Source organism: Hemiscyllium ocellatum, chromosome 10 (assembly GCF_020745735.1).
Source record: "Hemiscyllium ocellatum isolate sHemOce1 chromosome 10, sHemOce1.pat.X.cur, whole genome shotgun sequence".
Classification (NCBI taxonomy): domain Eukaryota; kingdom Metazoa; phylum Chordata; class Chondrichthyes; order Orectolobiformes; family Hemiscylliidae; genus Hemiscyllium; species Hemiscyllium ocellatum.
The window spans coordinates 57,701,980-57,728,827 of NC_083410.1; the positions used below are offsets into that span (position 1 = coordinate 57,701,980).

The window sequence follows — 26,848 nt, forward strand, 5'->3', positions numbered from 1 at the left end:
CGTACCTTGGTGCTTTTATGAGGACTCTAACCCCATGGGACTTTAAACCCGTACGTATCTGACCAACACTTGTGAGCGGTGCTTTTATGAGACCCTGCTCAAAGGACTTTAAACCTTCTCACACATACGTACCTTGGTGCTTTTATGAGGACTCTAACCCCATGGGACTTTAAACCCGTACGTATTCAACCAATTCTTTTTATACTTTATCCACTTACTATTACTAGGACACTTGCAGTCTAGTGACAACAATCAATTTAGTATCTCCAGTCGCAGAACTTCGATATAAACAGGTGTCTGCTCACCTTTTTTGTTTAGCGGCGCAGCTTGTTGTCGTCATCAGACGTCAGTGTCCGTTGTTTCTATTTTCCTCTCATTTACGTCGCTCAGCCGGGATCACGTCAGCATCACGTCAGGCTCACCATCTGATGGACTTTAGGCTCAATCTACAAACTTATTATCTTTTATGTGTGAGCCAAGTCCTGCGTGCTCTTTAAAATAAAAGCAATAAGAAAAAACATTTAATCTTACACTTTTAGTTTTATTCTAACAATAAGTGGATAAAGTATACAGAGCTCTGGGTCTAAACCTTTCTGTCCCTGACAAACTACTAAGTCAGTCAGTTCACAAAGAAAAAAGACCACTCTCTGTCCCTGATCCAATCTTTTATACTATACAAAACATCACACCATCACTCAAGTGCAACTGTCTTCTCATTGGCTGTTGCTCCGATAACATTCCCCGCCTCCTCGCATTTCCGGCTGTCCGTTCTCATGTGACCTTCCTTTTATCGGAGACAAAGGACCACCATGCGGCCTCCTTTCGAGCGCAAAACGGCAGTCTCGCCCACTTCCGGGGCGCGAAATGGCTGATCACGTGACCTCCCGGAGCGCGAAACAGGGAGACCACGTGACAGCGCCCGCGTCCCGGAGCATCACATGATCATCCTCTGCGCGCGCATCAGAGGACCACATGACCTCCGAGCGCCGAGGACACGCCCCCCAGACCCGACAATTTAGTTTCCAGGTAAGTGTTTTTTTAATATATATTTACACCAGCGATACACGAATTCAAACAGCAAAGGCAGTAACTGTGCAGGTTCTCTCTCTCTCCCTTCTGCAATGACCTCACCATGTGCTTCCTTTGTCTGTTCTTCTCCCTTTGAAAACTGCTGTTGTTTTGACTTCTTTTTTCCAAAGTTCCAAAACAATATAACAGCATATGAAACAGTAATTGCTGCTCCTGCAATTCGAGGAAATCACCTCCAGCACCTATTCTTTCCTTTGCAAATATTTGTCTAGTTTTCTTTTTTAATTGCAATTCCCCTTCTTTGGAAATAGGAAACAAGAAACAGCCTAACATCTATGATTGGCAAAATGCTGGAATCTGTTATTAAGTTAATAGTAACAAGACATTTTAGAAATTTTCAACAAACCCCAGTATGGTTTTATGAAAGAGAAATTGCTTTTTCAGAAATTTATTAGAGTTCTTTGAGGACTTATGAAGCAGGTAACTAAAGGAAAACCAGTAGATGTAGTTTATTTGGATTTCCAACGACATTTAGTAAGCTGCTACATAAAAGTTTACTGCATTAAATAAGGGCAGCTCCTGTTATTGGGAAGAATATCCTCAAATGGGTAGAGCATTGGTAAACAAAGAATTTGAGAGGATAAATTGTTCATTTATCTTAAGCTTATTCAATAGGCAGCCTGCAGGCCATAGTGTGGATCATCAAGTGATCATATGTGGTGTGCCAAGTCGTTGTTGTAAATGCAAGTAAACATAACTAGAATGTTTTACAAGGAGTAATCCTCCAATCAGAGACTTTTTTTTTACCATTAGTGATCATATCAACAGCAAATGATGGAAATAAATGATCTGTAGTGATAGTGGTGAATAGTGAAATGTAAGTATTTTCACTTGACTTCACATTTGAAGCTAGTTTAGATTAGGTTCCCTACAGTGTGGAAACAGGCCCTTCGGCCCAACAAGTTCACACCGACCCTCCGAAGACTAACCCACCCAGACCCATTTCCCTCTGACAAATGCACCTAACACTATGGGCAATTAGCATGGCCAATTCACCTGACCTGCACATCTTTGTGATTGTGGGAGAAAACCAGAGCATCCAGAGGAAACCCATGCAGACACAGGCAGAATGTGCAAACTCCACACAGATAATCGCCCAAGGCTGGAATTGAACCCGGGACCCTGGTGCTGTGAGGCAGCAGCGCCAACCACTGAGCCACTGTGCCCCCCTATAGTAATGAGTTTGTAGAATAGAAACTGGGAGTATTTTACTGGGGCACTGATTTGGGAGGTAGAAAATGAGAGTTGATCTGTTGAGAGGAAGAGGAGGTGAATGAGAGTTGTGCCACTGGGAGGTGGGAAGGAGGAGAAGGGGAGCTGGGCCTCTGGAGTTAGGGGGAGGAGGTGGAGGTTGGGGTTCTGTTGGAAGAGATGTTGGCAAGAGAAGCTGTGGGTGCAGCAGCCATGCAAGACAGGAAGGCTGGAGTGTTACCTAGGCAGGAGGAAGCACAGGTTGTCATCATCATAGCTACAGGTACTGCTTCTCATTGATATTAATCACTAAACCTCCTGGGCCTGTGTGACTCAGTGCATGTGTTGATGTGAGTAAGAGCAAAGTGACTGTGTAAACATTAGTGGATGGGTGAATGGCTGAGCAAGTGAGTGTGTGTAACTACTATATGAACGTGTGCAATTTAGCATTCCACTGTGGGTGGGTGAGGTTGTGGGTCTGAAGCAGACACAGAGCTACCCTTTTCTTCACTTGTCCAACTGAGCTTGGGAAAAACCACTTGAGTGTAAGCAGTTGCATAGCCTGATGCAGGATATACCCTGAGTCATGAGACCCTAGATAAGCCCACAGCAAAACTCCAAAAAAAAGCTGAGCATTGGTCAAATAACTAAAATGTTCTTCAGGATCCAGGCCGGCATATTATTTTAATTGCTGCAAGTATGCGGACTCAAAACAACAAATGAGTTCTACGTTGCCTGACTTGAGTAAGAGGACTCAAGGCTGGTATCCAGGAAAATGCATACCCTGGAAAGTCCACCTACTGGTTTGGAACAGTTAAATTACTTAGTAGCATCCAAATTAGAACTAATCAAAACAAATATCTGGTTAAATGGTAACCCAGTTCTAATGGAGGTCAATACTGGTGCAGCTAATCAATGATTGCAGAACCAGTCTTTAACAAAATTCGCTCTGGACTTCAATCCTTAAGTTTGTGCAAGACCTTGACCAGGCTGAGAACCTGTACCAGAAAACCATTAAGATTAAGAGTGAGACCTCCATTCTGGTCTCCTATGAGTAGCAACTGGTTCAGTTATCACTGATTGTAGGACTCAGGCCCTAGCTTGATTGAGAAAAATTCACCTTAATTAGTTCCACATTTTTCAGTTAGAAAATGGCTGCCTAAGTGAAGTCCAAATTAAATACCCAGAAGTTTTTCAGGAAGGACTAAGGACTATCAAATGAGCTGAGGCCATCTTACATGTTGACCACAAAGCAATTCTACGATTTTGCAAGGCCCACTCACTACTATCTGCCTTGTATGCAAAAGTAGAGGCAGAAATCAGGACGCTGCAAAGTGAAGGAATCATCAAACTGGTACAGTTTGTGGAATGGTCCGCACAGGTCGTACCAATTGTGAAGCCTTATAGGTCAGTCGCCCTTGTGGTGATTTCAAGCAAATGGTAAATTGCTTCTTGCAGCTGGATAAATATCCAAAGCCTAGCATAGAGGACTTGTACGCAAAACTGGCAGGGGCCTATTCTTCGTGAAGCTGGACATGAGCCACAAGTACCTGTGATTATGACTAGATGAGGAGTCCCAGAAGCATGCCACAATTAATACCCACAAGAGTTTGGATCAATATATAAGACTGTCATTTGGGGGTATCATCAGCCTATGCAACCTTTCAGCAGATGATGGAGAACATCTTAGAAGGTTCATCCCAGATAATTTTTTGTCTGGATGACATGCTAATACAGGGATGACCAATACAGAACACTTACAGAACTTGGACAGACCTTAGATGTTTTTTCCAGGTGGGTGTACACCTTAGAAGGGAGAAGTGTGTAGTCCAGGCACCCCAAGTGACCTACTTGGGCTACAGAGTCAACAAGACCAGTTTATACCCATTGAAAGATAAAGTGAGGACGATCAACATTCCCATGTCTGTAAAAAGAGCCTAGGTCTTTCCTTGGGTTGGTGAATTATTACGGAAAGTTTATATTTAACCTGGCCTCCATCCTGACACCCTTATACCTGTTATTGATAAAGCGTCAGCCCTGGAAATGGTCATTTAGCCAAGAAGTAGCCTGTAGGCAAGTGAAAAAGTAGCTATTGTTTTCTAAGATGTTGGCCCACTACATTCCCAAGCGAGAGGTGGTGCTGACATGCAATGCATCCCTACAATATCAGGTTTAGTGTTGGCTCACCGTTGGCCCAATGGAGAGGAATGCCCAACAGTGTATGCTTCCTGGACTTTGGCTGATACCGAACACAAATAAGCACAGGTAAAGAAGGAAGGTTTGGCGGTTATCTTTAGAATGATAAAGTTCCAACAATACCTTTACAGACATAAATTTGTAATCGTAATGGACCACAAACACCTGCTGGGCAACTTAAAGAAGCCAAGGAAATGCCACCATAGCTTCTAGTAGAATTCAGTGTTGGACCCTCATTCCCAATGCGTACAATTACAAGTTGAAAACACCGTTTGGGAGGCCAAGTGGCAAATGCGGATGCCTTGAGCCGCCTCCCACGGGCAGATACACCACCGGTGATACCTCTCCTGGAAGAGTCCGTTTACTTTCTGGACACCCTTCCCATCACCAATGACATTATCTGACTGTGGACACAAAAAGATCCAATCCTGTCTTAAATAAACCAGCTGCTGGGGATTTGGAAAGCAAAAGGGCCATCACAACCAGAAGTGAAATCTTTCTGGATCAGACAAGATCAGAGCACCACAGAGAATGGTGCATTATTTTGGGGAACGAGAGTGAGTGTCCCAAGTAAAGGTTGCTGCCAGATACTGGCTGAACTCCACCAGGGTTATTGAGGAGTTTCCAAAATGGAAATGTTGGCAAGAAGATATGTCTGGTGTCCAGGATTGGATTCCGACATTAGCCACATTGGTGAAACAATGCAAAGAGTATCAACAAGATCAAAAATTACTGCCAACAGTTCCCCAACATTCATGGGAATGGCCAATGAAATCCTGGACTTGGTTGCACATCGACTATACTGGTCCTTTCATGGGCTCAATGTTCTTGGTCATCGTAGATGCCTATTCAAAGTGGTTGACATGCATAGAGTTCAGTCATCAAACTTGGTGATGACGACTGAAAAACCGCAAGCATCATTTGCAATACACAGACTCCTGGAAGTATTAGTAACAGACCACGGGATGTCATTTCCCAGCAGGCAATTCGAGTATTTCCTCAAGCCAAATGGCATTCAGCGTGTTTAGAGAGAGCTCCATGCCATCATCCAATGGTTTGGCAGAAAGAGCAGTCCAAATTTTGTAAGCAGGCTTAAAGAAACAGCCTACAGCTTCACTCGATACTAAACTGTCTCAGTTCCTGTTTGATTATAAGACCACCCCTAAAACAATTACAAGGATAGCTCCAACGAGTTGCTGATAGATAGGAGAATCTGCACCAGATTAAACCTGATATTCCCAGACCTGTGGGGTATCAGGGACACCAATGCTCTCTGAGCGAGAGAGACAGTTTACTTCAGGGGATAAAGTTTGGAGTCAAAATGGTCCTTCATGGGTACGAGGTGATGTCAACATGTGGTCAGGTCCTGTGATATATAAAGTTCGAGTAGGTGAAGCAGTCCTGAACAAACATGTAGATCACATTGAAGTTGCTTCTTCGCAAACAGGTTAGGTGCAAAATTTATCCAGCCCCTCAGAACAGCCAGAAAGGCTGTCAGAAACTGTGGGTTCTCTCCTGCTGTGTGGCATGAAGAATCCTAAGAGTCTGACATGGACGCAGCCAATGTCATAGCCTTGATACCGTTACCGCCTAAAGAGGAGGAGGAATTTCTTCCGAGATGCTCTGGGCACAAGGTCTGGTACATGCTGCCCAAGTTAGAGTCGGTGGAACTAGACCTGGTGTGGAAATGTCCCAGGAGAAGCTACAAAAGAAAGAACAGGTCTGCTTCCCAGATAGATTAAATGAGCTCCTCGTGGGACTTTAGCCTCTTTCTTGAGGAACTTCCCATCTTCATGGACAAGAGGCATCCTCCATTAATAACATCCCTTCTCTCCCCACTCCACACGGGTTTAGTACTTTAAAAGAAATTATGAATTCCATACCAACTACATTATTAAATGGGCAGTGTATTATTGGAGTCAGGTGAACTTATAACAAACTCAATTTATCCTTAATTATGAGGTGAGCTCTAGAAGATGGTGGGCTAGTCCGATGTTACAGGACCACCACCAAAAACACACCCAGCAAAGGTATGTAATATTCAGCCCCCTAGCTTAACTGAGCTTTGCTTACTAGTTTGTCACATGAGAAAAATATTGAATTGTGAATCATAGATTTCCTACAGTGTGGAAGGAGATCATTCAGTCCATCGAGTCCAGACCAATCTTCCAAACAGTATCCCACCCAGACACATCTCCCTACTCTATCCCTATAACCCTGAATTTTCCATGGCTAATCGAGCTAGCCTAAACATCCCTGGGCACTATGGGCAATTCCGCATGGCGAATCCACCTAACCTACATATCTTTGGACTGTGGGAGGAAACCGGAGCACCCAGACGATATCCACGCAGACACAGGAAAACATGCAAACTCCACACAGATAGTTGCCCAAGGCTGAATCAAACCCAGGTCCCTGGCACTATGACGCAGCGTGCTAACCCCTGAGCCACCGTGCTGCCCATGTGAACAACTTACAAAAGGTTTGGACAATTTTGGTGTACAGGGTGGTAGACTGACAGGGATTTGTGCGGGGTGTAAACTATTTAGAATCCGTGTTAATAACTTTGAAAAAAGGGACAAGTATGTTGTAGCCACATAAAAAGCAAATGTGAGAGAAGTCCAAAAAAAAAGTTAAAAGATATACAGATCAGTCTCTGGGTTGTTTCGAATAGTAGATTGTAGAATGTTGATAGTTGAGCAGTCTATTTTGAGATTGTTGGCTTTGTCCTAGTTCCCTTTGAATTAACTTGCTCGATGGCTTCCCCACTCAAAGTGAGAAACCCCCTTACCTGGAATACAGTTGTCGTAGTTCTTTGACTACAGAGGAAACTCAATTATCCAAATACCAATTATCCGAAAATCGGATTATCCGAAGGAGATCTTGAGGACCTGATAGAAACATTACATCAAAGACCTATTTCCAGCAGCGATCGTGTCTTTTGTTTATAGTGATTAAACAGACACCATCTCCAAATGACTGACTTCCCGTCATCTCTTTCTCTCCACACTTTCCCTGGAGTTCTTCAGAGGGGTGTACCCTAACCCCTCCCTGCTTCCCAGGAATATTTGGAGACTTACCCCACAAAGACAACAGCAGTCTTCTTGTTGGTGTGCAGTCCGGATGCTGATACCCCGGAGTAGGACCGGGGTAGGGGGTGGTGGCGGGGGCTTGCGCACTTTGTGCTGGAGGGGCGGGGTTGGACCGGGTTGGGGGGGCAGGTCTCGCGCTGCGCACTGCTGCAGTCTCCTGAATAGGGAGTAGACTTTAAAACTCCGAGCCCCAGAGGAAAGGCATTTAATCGATTTTCCGAATAATCGATTATCCGATTGAAATAGTGCCCACCCACCACATTCGGATACTCGAGTTTCCATTGTACTACTTTCACAGCACATTATCACTCAAAGCCAGGCTAATATACATCTCAGCCCTGGCACATGCAAACACCTTAGTTCACTAACACATACAGACCAGGGTGAGACTGGCATTTAACCCCAGTTCTTGTGTAATTTTGAAAGGGGATGAAAGAATAAACATGTCTCTCACTCACATTGTTGACCCTTTCCCATCGTCTCCTCATTTTAAAAAACTCATGTACAATTAAGTGTTCAATATCTCCATTCTTGTTCCATAATGGTTGTGACAGTGTATTGTAGGATTTTGGAATTCAATTCAACTTGAATTGGATAACTTAAGTCAATCGCAAGTCTATCTATTGGTTCTGACTAATTATAAGACTACTTCGATTAGAAGTCTGAAGAGGTTTCACAAATTTAAGTTATCACAACAAGCAAAAAAAAATTCTAAATAAAAGCAGTGGACTCAATCAATTCACAGTGTAAAACCAGCTCTCAATTTCTAGTTGTCTTGGATGATAGCTGTGCTCCCATTGACTAAATTTATCCTTCTGTCTTTTTCTTTTAATACACAGTACTACTTAGAACTAAGCCTTATGAATGCTTACTAGCCATTATGCCTCAGCCATGATTAGGATAATCTTCAGTTCCAGTTGTCTTGTTAGTGCGTGAACCATTCATGATGAAACATGGATTGACTTGGTGGTGTATCCCCAATTCCTGATTAGTTTAACAGTAATGGTCATCTTAGTGGCATCTTTTCTTATTGTTTCTTGAATCATTCTTTGATATTTCAATCACTTTAAAAGATCACCACTTAAATGGAAACTTACCATTTCTTATTTACCAGCTCCATAGATCTTTACCAAGATAATACAGCACCAATGAGGCCAATTCTGTGCCTGAACATAAAACAGAAGAAGATTACTTTTCATTATTGTTTTTCAACAATTGATTCTACATTTTTCTAGGCTATGACAGTGATGTTGCAAAAGAGAAGTCCATCGATTACACAACCAAGATCTATGCAGTTAGTATCAGGGAGATGTCAGGCACAAAGCCACATCTTCAACCGAAAGAAGTCTCAACAGAAGAAAGGTACATTATTACTTTGAAAATCCACCTTATTGGCAATGTTGATTATATCTTATAAAAGTTAATAATTGTTCTCATTTTTATTACACTTTGGTTTAGTTGTTACACTTTTATTACACTTTTGCATGTTCTTAATGGAAAATTTTATCAAAGTACACATCTATATTTTCCATAGAAAATTCACAGCACAAATTAAATAATACTTCTTAGGTATTCTAATAGTTTGAACACTTGTAGAATAAACATAACTGTCTTAAACCTTAACAATTTTACATTACTTGAGGTATATAAACAAGGTTCTTTATTTTGGGACAGATTTCATGCATAAACAAAAACTTACTGAACATACTTAATATTTTGCATCTATAGCAGTGTCAACAGTTTTTCAAACTAAATTTTAGGATTTGCAGTGGATTTTTAATTCTTATTCAACATACAAGCCAATACATGTGGCAAAAGGAAACTAACAAACCAACATGTCACTCCAACATTTAATGAATCTGAAGAACAGAATAGTTGTAGGAGAAAATATTTGTGAGGGCTATGATTGAAGAAGATTATTAAAGATAGAAACCAAAGCATGGCAGCCTTTGACAAGTTTATTAAAGAAAAGGACATGAGTTGTGAGGGAAATACTCGGTGCATTTTTCAGAAAAATGGCATTCGTCAATTTCCACTCTGACCACTCAAATCAATCTGGTATTTCATGAAATCCTGTAATGAGAATTTGGCTATCTATGCCAATTCACAATGCTTCCCAGAAGTTAACATTGTGCCTTACTTACAATGAAGTGCAGCAAAGCTTTCGACCATGACTGACAATGATTGATCTTGCACGTGCCATTCCAATCCTGTTTGGTACTTATAAGTATTCTTTGATCAGTTGTCACAACTCTGCACTGCTTTCCTGCAGACCAAGACATTATGAAGGCAAATCCCCAATTTAACAACTGTAAAATTTCTTGATAGCATCCATTTACGTGCCTTAGAATTATATTTATAAGATGTAGTATGTTTAATTTTTTTTAAAAAAGCATTGCAAATATTTGTAAGATTCTTGGGGTTTTTTTGGAAAATTTATGCTGGGATCCAATTAGTAGTTATTGCTCTTCAGTGATTTTGGCTGACAGTTGTTCTTATGTACACAACAGATAAGAGGTGTTGTGGTACAATGTATAGTCTCCTTCTGACTTAGAAGTTCTGAGTTTCAGTCCACTCCAAGACTTAATGGTCTTGGAAGGTGCATTCGTAACATAGCCGAAAAACTTCACGACCAATGTGTGGACCCTTTCACAATACCAGTGGCAGGTAGTTATGCAAGGTTTGTGAAGGTTGAGGTTTAGGGTGTAGGTTTCCTCACTGAGCTGTAGGTTTGATATCCAGACGTTTCATTACCTGGCTTGGTAACATCATCAGTGGCAATCTCCAAGTGAAGCAAAGCTGTGTCCCCTGCTTTCTATTTATTTGTTTGTCCTGGATGGGGTTCCTGCATTTTGTGGTGATGTCATTTCCTGTTCATTTTCTGAGGGGTTGATTGATGGTATCTAGATCTATGTGTTTGTTTATGGCGTTGTGGTTGGACTGCCAGGCCTCTAGGAATTCTCTGGCATGTCTTTGCTTAGCCTGTCCCAGGATAGATGTGTTGTCCCAGTCGAAACGGTGGGTTTTTTCATCCGTGTGTAGAGCTATGAGGGAGAGAGGGTTGTGTCTTTTTGTGGCTAGCTGGTGTTCGTGTATCATGGTGGCTAACTTTCTTCCTGTTTGTCCTATGTAGTGTTTGTGGCAGTCCTTGCATGGAATTTTGTAGATGACGTTGGTTTTGTCCATGGGTTGTACTGGGTCTTTTAAGTTTGTTAGTTTTTGTTTGAGAGTGTTGGTGGGTTTGTGTGCTACTAGGATTCCGAGGGGTCTTAGTCGTCTGGCTGTCATTTCTGAAGCTTCTTTGATGTATGGTAAGGTGGTTAGAATTTCTGGCTGTGTTTGGTCTGCTTGTCATGGTTTGTTCTTGAGGAATCTGCGGTCTGTATTTTTTGAGTATCCTTTCTTCTTGAATACGTTGTATAGGTGGTTCTTCTCTGTTTTCCAAAGTTCGTCTGAGTTGCAGTGTGTGGAGGCTCGTTGGAATAGTGTTCTCATACAGCTTCGTTTGTGTGTGTTGGGATGGTTGCTGGTGTAGTTAAGTATTTGGTCAGTGTTTGTCGGTTTTCTGTAGTTCTCGATTGTCCTTTCTTTTGACTGTGACGTCCAGGAATGAGAGTTTCAAGAACAAACCACGACAAGCAGACCAAACACAGCCAGAAATCCTAACCACCTTACCATACATCAAAGAAGTTTCAGAAATGACTGCCAGATTAATAAGACCCTTCGGAATCCTAGTAGCACACAAACCCACCAACACTCTCAAACAAAGTCTAACAAACTTAAAAGACTCAGTACAACCCATGGACAAAACCAAGGTCGTCTACAAAATTCCATGCAAGGACTGCCACAAACACTGCATAGGGCAAACAGGAAGAAAGTTAGCCACCAGGATACATGAACACCAGCTAGCCACAAAAAGACACAACCCTCTCTCCCTCATAGCTCTACACACGGATGAAAAAACCCACCATTTCGACTGGGACAACACATCTATCCTGGGACAGGCTAAGCAAAGACATGCCAGAGAATTCCTAGAGGCCTGGCAGTCCAACCACAACGCTATAAACAAACACATAGATCTAGATACCATCTATCAACCCCTCAGAAAACGAACAGGAAATGACATAACCACAAACCCCAGGAACCCCATCCAGGACAAACATATAAGTAGAAAACAGGAGACAACAGCTTCGCTTCACTTGGAGGTCGTCACTGATGATGTTACCTAGCCAGGTAATGAAACGTCTGGATATCAAACCTACAGCTCAGCGAGCAAACCAACACCCTAAAGCAGGTAGCTATAACAGAAGAATCTCCTGGTCATTCCTGCTTAATGTGGAGTGGCGAATCTCAAGTTATATCTCCTAGAAACAGGTTCATAATTTGTTTCAGGATAAAGAACAGATACAAGAACCAACATAAGCACAAGCTTTGTCTCCCTCGTAGACCACAAGGTGTGGAAAGGGAACAGAAGAACACATCTGCTCAATCCTGGCCTCTCAATATTCTGTGTTTCAATCAGATCTCTCCTTTTCCGTCTAAACTCCAAGTATAGAACCGCACCCTGAAACCACTTCTCATATGACAAGCTTTTCATCCCTGGAATTATTCTCATAAACCTCTCTGTACCCCCTCCAACAACAGTAGCTCCTTCCTTAGATATAGATCCCAAAACTGCATGTAATACTCCACATGCGGTCTGACCAGAGCCTTATACATCCTCAGCAGTATCCTTCTGTTCAATATTACATTCGCCCTCCTAACTGTGAACTGAACCTGCATGTCAATCTTAAGAGAATCCTGAACTCGGCATCCCAAGTCCCTTTGTGCTTCAGATTTCTGAAGCCTTTCCCATTTAGAAAATAGGAGAAAGTGAGGACTGCAGATGCTGGAGAGTCAGAGTCGAAAAGCGTGGTAGTGGAAAAGTACAGCAGGTCAGGCAGCATCTGAGGAGCAGGAGAGTTAACATTTCAGGCATAAACCCTTCATCAGGAATGCTTCATTATGCCTGACCTGCTGTGCTTTTCCAGCACCACATGTTTTGGCCCATTTAGAAAATAGTCTATGCCTCTGTTCTTCCTACCAAAGTGTATAACCTCACATTTTCCCACATTGTATTCCATCTGCCACTTCCTTGTCTACTCTCCGAGCCTGTCCAAGTCCTCTGCAGCATACCTGATTCCTCAGCATGTCCTGCCCTCCACCTATCTTTATGTCATCTGCAAATCTAGCAACAATTCCCTCAGTTCCTTCTTCCAGTCATTTAAGTATAGCATGAATAATTACATAGCCTTGTGGAACTCCACTAGTTACCAGCTGCCATCCAAAAAATACCTGTTTATCCTCTGCCTTCAGTCAGTCAGTCAATCCTTTAACCATGCCAGTACCTTGCCCCTAACCTATGTGTTCTTCTGTTGTTTAGCAGCCTCCTGTCAAAGGCCTTCTGGAAATTCAAATAGATTGCATCCACTAACTTTCTTTTGTCTAATTTGCTTGTTCCAAGGACAAGCAGAGAAAATTTTGAACAATGCATATTAGTTGTGTAAAGAGAGCTTATGGAAGTATCGTATATTTTGATATTTGGTATAGAATTAAGAGCTTTACTCATGATTAATACAATATCTGGAAATACTGAAATTAAAGTGTTCTTCAATGAAATAGATTTAAGTAGTCTTGAAATAAATTTATAGTTGGTAATTAGGAAGTAATAATTCTTTGTTTCATTTTGCTGCTTAAATGAATTGACAGTTTTTTTAGTGAAAAATCTTTAAGGTCAGTTAATCAACAACTCTTTTGCTGTGATGTGATTAAAAATATACTTATTTGAATTTTTATCCATTATTGCATTTGCAACATTTGAATTCTATTCAAAGAATATCCTTCAAATCAAATCTATCCATTCTATTGCTCTAAAAGTTTTGTTTGATGTTTTGAATAGTATAGTAGTATGCGAAAACACTGTAGTCGTTAACTCCGTTACTGAATGCTTTGAATACGAAGTGTCGGTAAAATTAATGGATTTCTATGTTCAAGTATCTCTAGGCTGCTGCTTCTGCTGTAAATAAATCAGCATTTAAATTAGTCTGCTGACCATGTTTTGACAAATTTTATTTCAACTAGTAAACTGCCTGACTACAACTCTGATATCTGTAATATAAAAATCATGCACAGTAATAAAGTGATGGATTTATATCGAAGTAGATGATCAACATGAATTTGTTTCTCCTCATGATTCAGTCTAAACCACACTTGATTCCAAGTAACAAAAATCCATCATTTCATTTCACACAAATCAAGAATTTCAAGTGTTAAGCTACATCAGTGTAACACATTCAAATTAGTCTGACGACATTGATACTGTCTTGTAATGTGGCAAAGCACACTGATTAAAATGTTGGTGTCCGACTCCTTGCTACAGATTTAATTATTATCAGCTTTAGCTAACAATAGACTTAAGCTATTTTGCCTACTGAATAAGGTTATATAAGTTTGAATAAAGTAAATAAAGTGACACAAATGTCTTCTTTACCTGTTTAGCAAATTTTCTACCTGAAAACAGACCTCTTGATAGATTCAGTCACTGTGCAATTACTTAAAAAATTTAAACATCTGCTAAGAAACACTTAATATTGTATTATGTTTTAACTTGCTTTCCTTTGGAGGCAGGGAATTGTCAAGTAAGTATTATGTGTATATTTAATTATAAATATAATTTTATAATTCTATATTTTATATTAATAGAAAAACATTGTCACTGTGTATTATAATTTGCATCCTGGTTTTGACATTTTGACACAATAAAATATCTTTGAGTATTCTTAAAATAGTGTGTATTATTATCATTAAAGGGATTGAAAATACTTCAAAAGATATTTGAACTTCCATTGAGAGTTGAAAAAATACACAAGGTTTCATACTCTAAAACTTTGTAAAACAACTGACTGAAAGTGCTATTGATTGCATACTATTTTATTTTGTGTAGGCAACTTTTATTTTAAACTACAGAAAAGAACATTCCTCTAGACTTACTACATATTGCACCATGGAATGACAATTCTCATAACTTGTTCCCAGCATCCAAAGGATTTCTCCATTCCCACTTTGTCAAGCAAGAACATAGAGTGACTATCTCTAAGTGCTTTCCACAGATTTTGGAGAGTTTCAAAAACCCTTCACCCAGTACCACTCTCTTACTAACTATGGATGCATATAAGCCCCAAAGATTGCAGACATTCAAGAAAGCAGCTTAACACTCAGTTTCTCAAGTGCAATTTGGGATGGGCAATAAAAGCTGGCCTAGCCAGTGATGACCATATCCTGAAAATAAATGGGAAAAACATATTAAAGCCCATGCATATCATTCTTCTCATGCTAGCATGAATCTCCTGGAATCCTGTGACGGCTGCAGAATCTCTCTCCCACATCAGACTATGGTGCCTTGAAAAGGCAAATAGCCTTTTCCCTCTGATAGATCTTCTACTGTCTATCTGAGACATTCATTTATTTCTAGGAACACCTATAACTTGATCTCAAAATTGAGTTCTACTGGTGTCTTCCTCCTAGCAACATAAAACAAATTACCCTTTCATCCAGGGAGAGTGGTTGAGGTTTGGCTATTCTTGACACTAATTGTATTTGAGCTTAGAAATAAATAGACAGTTTTCAAAAATGCAACATTAGGAGACAATCAACCTACCCATTGAGAACTCAGAGATTGCTGAGAAAATATGTTCAGTTCCCTCAACTAAATTATTAGTCGACATTGTGAATAACTGGGGTCCAACTATTGATCCATGCTGTACATCACTGGTTGTCACTTGGAAAATGGTCCATTTATTCCTCCTGTTTGTTTCCTTTCTGCCAGCCAGTTCTCAATCCATTATACCCAACCCCATGAATTTTAATTTTGCATTCTCATCTCTTATTGGGACCTTAGTGAAAGCATTCTGAAAGTCCAATAAAGCACGTTTACTGGTTCCCCTTTATCTACTGAACTATTTAGATCCTCAAACTTCCAGTAAGTTTGCAAAGCATGATTTTCCTTTCATCAATCCATGCTGACTCTGCCCAATCCTGTCACTGTTTTCCAAATGCTGAGAGAAAGTAAAAATGAGGTGCAAAATGATACTGGTGCTGACTGCTTTAGCTATGGTAGTCTATGGAGGCCTGCCTTCTTGCCTTGCTCTATACTTACAGAATTGTGCTCACTCAAATTAAGCATTACCAATTGTCTCTCCATAATGGAGAGATGGCTGTATGATGTTTTGTGAACTGTAGCTAATTATTTAGAGTCAGATATAGTACATTGCAAAATTTCTCCAGATTAATACTTCTCTATAATTCACCCAGTCTCCAACCACTTGGTTACAGGCCTAGTAACTTGCTGTTACTTTCTAATTTATCAATATTTAGAGATTAATCTATGAATACCATGTTTGGTAATTATCCAGAAAAACCTGTATCAAAATTCTTGTAAGGTATACAAATATAGTTTGAAAGTTGAAAAATTACAACATATTTGTTAATTTAATTTTACCTTACCTACATTAAGTACTGTATGGTAAAATTAAGTTGAGGAATACTGCGTATTTCTTAATCTTTCAGACTATGAAAAAATTTTTGGATATAGAGTCATAGAGATGTACAGCGCAGAACAAGAATTTTCATACAAGATTTCATCCAAAGAAACAAGATTTCTTTGGATAGGTTACCTCAGGAATAGTTACTTTGATTTAAATATACTAATTACACCAGCAGCTGCCAGTTACTTTCTTCTATGATTCTATTATTTAATCATTTAGTATTCTTCACCTTTTCATTTCAGAAATTGCAAGTGCAGTAAGTATTATTGAGTACTGATTATTGAGGGTTAAATGAACCCAGTGCTCATAGGAAGCATTGACATAGCTTCCTCTTTGTTTCCTCCTTATTTTATAGGAGCTTAGTGCAGAATTTTCCCAGTGATATCAGGGTATGGGTTTTCTGAATTTGTAGACTGGTACACTCTGATTTTTGGTTTTATTTGCTGGCATGATTGAGAAGCATGGTTTGTGCCATACAGGAATGTTGGTTGAAACTGATGAAAATGCTTGTGCATGAATTCAGTTATTTTACATAATTTTCCTAATTATACTAATTCTTTTCACTTAAATTTATTTGCTGCTGTCAAGGGGATCCAGGTACATCACCAGTCTTATTTTCTAAATTTTCAGTAGTTTGTATCCTGAATGTGTTGTGTAAAAATAACTCAATATACTTTCATTGTTCACATTACTCCATAAGTAAATATGAAAATTTGGATTGTATAAAAACAGAATGATTAACTACTGTTTCATTTATAGGCCAATATTATTGATTACAAGAAACTTTAAAATAATCTCTATTGACTGGACCAAACAAGGTTAAGCAAGGAACTAAGAGAGGTGCTCAGGGTTAAGATTATTTTCACTGATCATTGACTTGGTAATAACTGAATGTAAGTCTAATATCGCTCCCATATATGCAGGAAGGGTGATCCAAGATCTAAGAAAGAAATTTAATACCTCAGTAGAAAGCCAACAAAGTACCTAATTACATGAGCTGCACTAGAAAGCCGTGTCCTTTAGGATAAATCTCAGTAATGTTCCTTGTCTAGTTACACATTAAAGATAGGTGTTCAGGGGTACTTTGCTGGCTTAGGGCCAACAAAGCTTGGTGGACTGAATTGACACTATGTTCATAGGTAATGGGAAACATGTGGAGAGTAGGTGGTTGGGAATTAAAATCAAGAGCAGTAGTAGCCCATATTTTCTTTCTTGAGCTTCAATAATGGGGAGCATAGCTATGCGGCAATGTAGTGGACTTATTACCATTAAGTTTTACAAAAGCAAAATATTGCGAATGCTGGAAATCTGAAATTAAATGTAATTTACTTTAAACTGGAACTACTCAGTCCAGATAGCATCCGTCAAACAAGAAACAGATATATCTGTTACTTGCCAATAAACTTGAGGAGAAATGGCAGGTCTGATAGCAAGCAGAAGACTTGGAAGTCTGAATTTCCTCAGATATGGCTTTTAGCTGGGTCAGGTTCCTGCCCGGAAGTTAGCCGAACTGACAAATATGGTTTCTAATCAAGCTGATTGGTCTAATGCCCCAGCCTCACATTTTGTCGGTACAGGCAAGCATTCCTGCTCCTCCTCATGCACTGCATGCTATAAAAGGGACCAGCCTTTTCCTCATGGCTGACCTGGCCACAAGTACTGAATCCGCCAGGTTCTCTGAGACTCAGGAAGCCCATATACCAGTGTTATAGCACAAAAGTAAATTAAATTTAGGTTGTCCAGTCTTACTAACTCTTCCGACACGTTAAACCTCTATGGAATAGTTTCGTTGTCTGTTCTTAACCATGTGAACCCCAGAAGTTGATGGGTCCAATGCAGCTTTCTTAAGTACTCAATTGGTTACCCATTTCATCACCATCTGAACTTAATCGCACCTCCTCCCCCCTGTTAAGATTTCTCCATACGTTTTAATAGGAAAAGCTAGTTTTAAGTAAATGCAAAGGCATGGAAAGAACAAAAGGAAAAGTCTGACATAAGACAGAAAACAGGAGATATAAAATTGCATTAAGAGACAATGTAAAATAAAAGGAAAGTAATCATGGCATAAATAAAGAAATAAAATTGGATCTCAGAGAGATGTAAATGACAACAGCAGAAAGGCAGCCACTATCAAAAATCTTGTAGTTTTGGTTAATTTTGGGTTGGCTTCTTATTTGATAGTTTTTGTTACTTAAACATTTGTTTTACAGCAAACACACATATTTAAATAGCAGGTCTTCAATAAAAGGATGTGCACGGTGTCTTCTTATTGGGATAATATTATTTCCGCCTTCAAACTTAAATGAATTTTGCATATTTACAGCCTTGCAGAGACTGAGGTTCGAGTATTTTGGAAGAAGTAATTGACATGAAACTAAACTCAAAGTGCAAAAACAAAGCAGATTCTGAAACTAAATGGTGAAGTTGTACAGCATCTGAGAACTTGCTAATAAATGAGGTGTTTGGAAGCAGAGTGCCCAAATGACACTTTAAGCCGCATTTACCAAAGTAGTGGCCAGGTTTGGTGCAGGTTATGTGCAATCTACAGGTGGTGCAAAGAGATGCATGATAAACTTAAAGAATATACCAACGAAAAACATCCCAATGATAAGTTGTCATGGACAAGACCAGATTTCTTCTATGGAAACAACCTAGACCGTAACTTTTATATTTTTGAAAAAGATAAGTGTAAGACTCTCTGTTCCAGATATTGGTCCATCACTAAGCTTTAATTAAAACTCACTTATTAATTGAGAGTTTTTCCAAATCTTGATCTCTAGTTAGTAATAAACCACACAATGAATTTATCAGGCAGTTGCACAGTTACATTTTCTGTCAATTTATTTGCAGACCACCAGTCAGCAGAGCCACTCCTCAACCGGAGAAACTACAAAAGAACAATCTTAACAAGAAGAAAAAACTGGTGGAGGTAACCAAATCCTGAGCTCTTTTAAGCACTTTCAGTGATACTAATTATCTTTTATCAACAGCTGATCAGACATCAAACATCATTGCATCAGTTTTGGAAACTTGAAATTCACATGTAGTGGAGTCATTTAATGATCAAGCAAAACACAGTCAAAAATGTCACATGAAGCTTATCATCCAAAATTTTAGAAAATACTTAATAGGATTTTAACCAGTTTTGAAACTATTCCCTTTTGAATGCTCAAATAGTGGGTGTCTCATCTAAGTATTCATTTTGAGCATTACATTTGAAAATTGATAACAACTGAATTTCAGGCATAAAGGAGTGCTATTGATTTCAGAATTGAAGAGCTCAATTGCATGAGATCTTTCCCCAGTTCGCACATTTTTGATGGGGAAACTGAGTGAAAGGAAATTTCTCACTAATTTAGAAAAGTTGATTTTACACAACTTGATCTGATGCACATGATGTGCAAACTAGAAGGTAAACACTTCCTTTAGAAATGTAAAAAACAAAAGAACTGTGGATACTGGAAATTGGAAACAAAAGCAGAAATTGCTGGAAAGGCTCAGCAGATCTGGCAGCATCTGTGGAGAGAAATCAGAATTAATGTTTCAGGTTCAGTGACCTTTCCTCAGAACACTTTTAAAAATGTTCCTGGGAATTCTCTTTCAGTAGCTCACTGGCTGAATGGCTTGTTTGTAATGTGTAATAATGCCAGTATCATGGGTTCACTTCTCAAAGTGGCTGAGGTTACCATGAAAGATTGTCCTTCTCAACCTCTCCCCTTGCAAGAGGTGTGGTGACCCTATTCCTGAGATGCTGCCTGGCCTGCTGTGCTTTGACCAGCAACACATTTTCAGCTGTTATCTCCAGCATCTGCAGACCTCATTTTTTACTCAAATTAAACCACCACTAGTCATCTCTCTCTCTCTTGAGTGAGAGAACAACCCTATAGTCCGGGAGGATATGGTGATTTTACCTTCCTAATTTATATGGAAGTTTAATTTAAATGTTTCACTAAACTTCTAACACATCTATTAGTCAGAGTTATAAATGTCTACAGTATAGGAAAAAGCCCTTCAGACTATCGAGTCTGCACAGGTCCAAAAAAGCACCTAACTATTTTTTAGGAAGTTCTTTGAAACTCTTAGCAGTCTACAAGAATTTTTTTTCATTTATTCACTCATGGCACATGAGCATTGCTGGTTGCCAGCATTTATTATCTATTCTTACTTTCCCTTCAGAACGTGGTGAGTTGCCTTCTTGAATCTCCACAGTCCATACACTGTAGGTTGATCCAGGATACTGAGTGGCTTGGTGGAGAATTTTCAAGTGGTGGTGTTCCCATGTACCTGCTACACTTATCTTAGATGGAAATGGTAAAGGGTTTGGAAGGAGCTGTTTAAAGATCTTTGACGAATTTCTGCATGGATCTTTATAAATAGTACACCCTGCTGTTACCGAGCATCAGTGATGGAAGAAGTGAGTGCTTGTGGATGGGATGCCGGTCAAATTTCTTGAGTGTTGTTTGAGCTGATCCCATCCAGGTAAGTTTGGAGTATTTCATCACACTCCTGAATTGTACCTTGTAGCTGCTGGACAAGCTTTGGAGAGACAGGAGGTGAGTTACCAAGCAAGCTAGTGCGGCTGCACTTGGAAAATTGTGTACAGTTCTGGTCGCCATATTTCAGGAAGGATGTGGAAGCATTGGAAAAAGGTACAGAGGAGATTTACCAGGATGATGCCTGGTCTGGAGGGAAGGTCTTATGGGGAAAGGCTGAGAAACTTAGGTCTGTTCTCATTGGAAAGAATGAGGCTAAGAGAGGATTTGATAGAGACATACAAGATGATCAAAGAATTACATAGGGTTACAGTGAAAGTTTTTTTCCTAGGATGATTACGTCAGCTTGTACAAGGGGGAATAACTACAAATTGAGAGGTGATAGATTTAAGACAGATGTCAGAGGTAGGTTCTTTACTCAGAGAGGTAAGGGTGTGGAATGCCCTACCTGCCAATGTCGTTAACTCAGCCACATTAGGGAAATTTAAACAATTCTTGGAAAAGCACATGGATGATGATGGGATAGTGTGGGGATGGGCTGAGAATAGTTCACAGTTCGGCACAACATCGAGGGCTGAAGAGCCTGTTCTGCACTGTATTGTTCTATGTACAATATTCCTAGCCTGTGACTGCTGTTGTAGCCACTGTGTTTATGTAGTGATTCCAATAAATTTCTGGTTAATGGTAGCCCCCAGCATGTTGGTTGTGGGGCACTCAGTGATGTAACACTATTGAGTGTCATGGGGAAGTGGTTAGATTGTCTCTTATTTGAGATAGCCATTGTATGGCGCAAATGTTACTTGTCATTTGTCAGCCCAAGCCTTGATATCATCCAGATCTTGTTGCATTTGAACATGGATTGTTTCAGTATCTGAGGATTTGGAAATGGTGTAGAGCATTGTGCAATTATTGATGAACATCCAAACTTTTGATCTTATGATGGTCATTGATGAAGTAGCTAAAGATTATTGGGCCGAGGATACCATCATGAGGAACTATTGCAGAGATGTCCTGAAGCTGAGATAACTGACCTCCAACAACCACAACCATCTTCCCAAGTGCCAAGTACACCTCCAACCAGTGGAGAGTTTGCCCCTGATGCCCATTGATTCCAGTTTTGCTAGGGCTCTTTGATGCCGCACTTGGTCAAATGCAGCCCTGATGACAAGGGCTGTCACTCTCACCTTACCTCTGGAATTCAGCTCTTTTGCCTGTATTAGAACCAAGGCCATAATGAGGTCAAGAGCTGACGGAACCTCAAACTCAACTTCACTGAGCAGGTTATTGCTGAATAGGTGCTGCTTGTTTCTACTGTTGATGACACCTTCCATCACTTTGCTGATGATCGAGAGTAGACTGATGGGGCAGTAATTGTCCAGGTTGAATTTGACCTTGCTTTTGCACAGGACACACATTTTGAGTAGATGGCAATGTTGTAAATGCACTGGAACAGCTTGGCCAGGAGAGTGGTAAATTCTGAAGGACAAGTTTTCGGTACTGTTGTCAGAATAGTGTCAGAACCCATAGCCTTTGGAGCCTGCAACCGTACCCGTCTAAAAAATGCCTGATCTCATCTGATCTCGGAAGCTAAGCAGACTCAGGCCTCGTTTGGACTTGGATGGCAGACCGTCTGGAATAGGAAGTGCATTAGGTTTAATAGGAGGCTGCATGGTGGCTCAGTGGTTAGCACTGCTGCTTCACAGCGCCATTTCAATTCCACCCTCGGCTGACTGACTCTGGTGAAATTTGAACATTCTCCCCACATCTGCATGGGTTTCCTCTGGGTGCTCCAGTTTGTTCCCACAGTCACAAAGATGTGCATGTTAGGTTGATCCGCCATAGGAAATGTAGAGAGTTACAGGGATAGGTTAGGGAGGTAGGTCTGAGTGGGATGCTCTTCAGAGGATCAGTGTGGACTTGATGGGCTGAATAGCCTGCTTCACCCGATAGGGATTCTAATCTATTCTGTTCTGTACCCAGTATTCCAACCATTTTTTTGATATCACGTGAAGTGAACCGAATTGGCTGAATATTGGTATCAGTCATGCAGTAGACAACTGGAGGAGGCCAGGATGGATCATCCAATTGACACTTCTGGCTGAAGATTACTGTGAATGTTTTTGCCTTATCTTTTGCACAGATGTGTTAGGCTCTTCCATGATTGAATAGGAGGATATTTGTGGAACCTTCTCCTTTAACTAGTTTCTTAATTGTCCACTATTATTCAGGGCTGGATCTGTCAGGACTGCAGAGATTAGATCTGACCTGTTGGTTGCGGGATTGCTTAGCTCTGTCTCTCACTTGCTGCTTGTACTGTTTTGCATATAAGTAATCCTGTTTGGTAGCTTCAGCGGGTTGACACCTCATTTTTATGTACTCCAGACCATTGTCAACACCTTTACGGAGGCATATGAGAGCATGGGTCTTATCCTGAACATCCACAAGATGAAGGTCCTCCACTTACCTGGCCCGGCATAGTGGAGTGAACTCCTGATCATTAAGGTCCATTGGGAGATCTTAGAGAATGTTGACCACTTCCAATATCTCAGGACTATCGTGTTGGCCAAAGCACCTATTAATGGAGAGATCGAGAACCACCACCTGTGCTAGCTTAGCCTTCAGCCACCAAGGGAAAGCATGTTTGAGGACAGCGACATCAGATCCAACACCAAGATCATGGTTTACAAAGCTGTGGTGGTTCCCATCTATAGGTATGGCTCTGAGACATGGACTGTCTACAGCAGATACCTCAAGGCGCTGGAGCAGTATCACCAATATTGCCTGTGCAAGATTCTGTGAATCCGCAGTAACAGGAAGACATACCAACACCAGCATCCTTGTCTAGGCCAACATCCCCAGCATTGAGGCACTGACCGCTCTTAATCAGTTGCACAGGGTTGAGCACATCGTCCACATGCCAGTCAAGAGACTCCTCAGGCAGCTACTCTATTACCAGCTTTGAAACAGCAGACAAGCCCCAGGTAGACAGAGGAAGCGCTTCAGTGCTACTCTCAAGGCCTCACTGGTGAAGTGCAGTATTACCGTAGGCACCTGGGAATCACTAGCCCAAGACCATACAAATTGGAGGAGGAGTATCCATGAAGGCATCGAGCACCACAAGACTTGTCATCAGGAATAAGCAGAGACCAGGAGAGAAAAGCATAAGGGGCACACTGCCACACCAAGGCCCCACCTGCTCCTTCCGGTGATGACCTGCCCTAGGTCTATCAGAGCCTGCAGAAACCACATGGGTCTGTACAGCCACCTACAGACTCTTCCTGAGAGTGGAAGTAAATCATCTTCACCTGTGAAGTGATGATAACGAATGATGTCATTTTTAGGTGTACCTGATGCTGCTCCTAGCTGGCCCTCCTGCACTATCCATTGAACAGATGTTGATACCCCTGTTTTGACAAGGGAGTTGTGCCAGGCCATGAGGTTCCAGATTGTGGTGGAGTACAGTTCTACTGCCGTTGATGGACAACAAAGCCTCGTGGATGGCCAGTCTTGACTTGCTAGATATGTTCGAAGTCTGTCACATTTAGTACAGTGATAGTGCCACACAATACACTGTGTTAGTTACTTCAGTTATAACAATCACTTTTGCACATTTAAAATGGCATCCCATGATCATGCCATACATTGACTTTCAGCCAATCTTTTCTAAAGTGGAGGCTACTTATGCATCCTCTTCTCTTGTACCCGCTGTTCCACATGGTGACCAAATCATCTAGTTCAGTTCCCTTTTTAAACAAAGTTCATAGGCAAGGGTTCACAAATCTCCAAGAGAAAATTATTAATCATTTAATTCTATCTACACTTTCATTTCATTGAATATATTCCACTTAACTACACCCAATGTGAGTCCTTTCTATTTCATACCATCTTACTTTTTTTCCTTTCATTATTCGTTTTCTCAAAGTGCGCCTTCCATTAATTACAATTATAACTGATACAGAAGCTCTGAAGAAACTTTACTGTCCAATTTAAAGAAAAGCATGTCTTCATAATAGCTTTAAAACAGGAAAACAAACATTATTACTATGTGGGTTCTAGCATTATCAAGCTTTGCTTGTTTGTTCTTTCTCATAAGAGAGAGTATGTACAATTTTCTCAAATGTGACTTATTCTTTTAAAATTATTCCAAATTTAAAATTAACAGCAGAAAATCAAGAATTCCTCTTATGTACAGCTGCAGATGTGTTGGTGGGCTAACAATTAATTGACTAATAATTAAATCTATTCGCAATCTTTTTACTATTTTTGTTGATACAAATTGAAACCACTGAGGCTTTCCATTAGCTCTAATTTTAACTTAAATTTTAAATATTGAAATTTATTTACCCGTTAAAATTAAATTGAATTTCCTATTGCATGCTTGAATTAGCAATTTATATCAAGTCATTTTATCAGACCCAATTTCAGTAACAATTATATCTAGGCTTTGTAATTTTAAAAAGTGTTCTTATATTGAAGATTCAAGTGATCATCGTCAATTCAGGGTTCTCCTGTTTTCAAAGACTTTGTCTGCTCAAGACTTCCAGCTCCTTCCTTGTGTTTTTGAAACTTGTTTAAATACCAAACAAAAAAAAACTGTGGCTCTGGAAGAAACCCAGTGGGTGAATAATGTAAAAATTAAGGCTTTTTAAATATTTAAGTATAATGTAGTGTACAAATTGATGGTAAAGTTAGCAATGTAAATGAATAACGTAACTAATTAAAACTCATTAAGGATGACAGGACAGGTGATGTGACAAGGCTGCAGCATATGAGAGCTCCTGAATATCAACAGGTCAAGGGCTCAATTGTGAAAAGGCATGGTGTATCAAAGAGCAGAGACAAAATAGGAGAGGAAAATACTAATGTGACTAATCAGAGAATGCCAGGAACAATGGAGGTAAAAAAAAACTTAGGAATACACGAAAAATCAGGAGCAGATGTCACAAAAATTACAAAAAGAAAACAGCTAAAGTCTTTGTATATGAATGATTTGATTTGATTTGATTTATTGTTGTCACATGTACTTAAGTACAGTTAAAAAAGTTTTGTTTGAGTGTGGCACAGGCAGATCATAAACATACAAAGACACAGATCATAGGGTATTTAGACAGAGCAAGGCATACAAGGTTACAGCTGCACAGGAGGTGCACAAAAGCAGTATCAACATTAGATTTTAAATTACAGGAGGTTCATTCAGCAGTCTAATAACAGCAAGGAAGATTCTTGAACCTGTTGGTATATGTGTTTAAGCATCTGTATCTTCTGTCTGACAGAAGAGATGGAAGAAAGTATAACTAGAGTGGAAGGGCTCTTTGTTGATGTTGGCTGCCTTTCCTTGGCACAGAGAAGTGTAGATGGTGTCCATGGATGGGAAGTTGGCTTGCGTGATGGTCTGGGCCATCACGCAAGCCATCTTTATGATTTCTTACAGTCCTACACTACACCAAGCCATGATGCACCCAGATGGAATGCTTTCCATGGTGCACCTGTAAAAGTTGATGATGGTCCTAATGGACATACAAAATTTCCTTAGCCCTCAAAAGAAAAAGAAGAGGCCTTCTTGACCATCTCATCTACATGGGAGGACCAAGACAGATTGTTGGTTATCATCAGTGTGAGGAACTTGATTGTCTCCATTCTCTACACCTCTGCTTCATTGATTCTCCTTTTTTCCTGAAGTTGATGATCACTTCTTTAGTTTTACAGACATTGAAGGGAGGAATTGTTACCTTTGCATCATGACATGAAGCATTCTGTCTCATCATTTTTGATAACCAGCCTGTAAGCTGATGTCATCAGTGCACTTGTAGATGGTGTCTGGACAAAATTTGGCCACACAGTCGTGAGTGTATAGGAAGTACAGCATGAGACTGAGTATGTAACCTTGCCGGACACTAGTGTTGAGGATTATCATGGAGGAGGAGCTGTGGTCTGTCTTAATTGATTGTTGTCTGTGGGTCAGCAAGCGGAGGATCCTGTTACAGAGGGCAGAGCTGAAATCTAGGTCTGGGAGTCTAGTGATTAGTTTGGTTGGGATTAAAGTGTTGAAGGTGGAGCTGTAGTCGATAAATAGAAGCCTGATATGGTTAACCTTAATTTCCAGATGCTCCAGAGATGGGCTAGGGAAATAGCAACTGCCATGGACATGGTCCCCTGGTAGGCAAATTGCAAGGGATTGAGGCAGGCTGGGAGGCTAGAGTTGATG

At 40.3% G+C, this 26,848-nt stretch overlaps 1 protein-coding gene across 5 annotated transcripts in view; it reads left to right on the plus strand.

The window, feature by feature from the left end:
* LOC132819436 (echinoderm microtubule-associated protein-like 6) overlaps positions 1-26,848 on the plus strand; it is a 512,298-nt gene that overhangs the window by 352,261 nt on the left and 133,189 nt on the right. For 2 of the 5 annotated variants that reach the window (XM_060830939.1, XM_060830938.1), the window contains exons 27-28: positions 8,804-8,930; positions 19,001-19,079. In XM_060830939.1, the coding sequence (XP_060686922.1) occupies positions 8,804-8,930; positions 19,001-19,079 (206 nt within the window). Of the gene's footprint in view, positions 1-8,803; positions 8,931-14,230; positions 14,246-16,723; positions 16,748-19,000; positions 19,080-26,848 lie in introns of all 5 variants that reach the window. The other 3 variants (XM_060830942.1, XM_060830941.1, XM_060830940.1) reach the window with 3 other exon arrangements.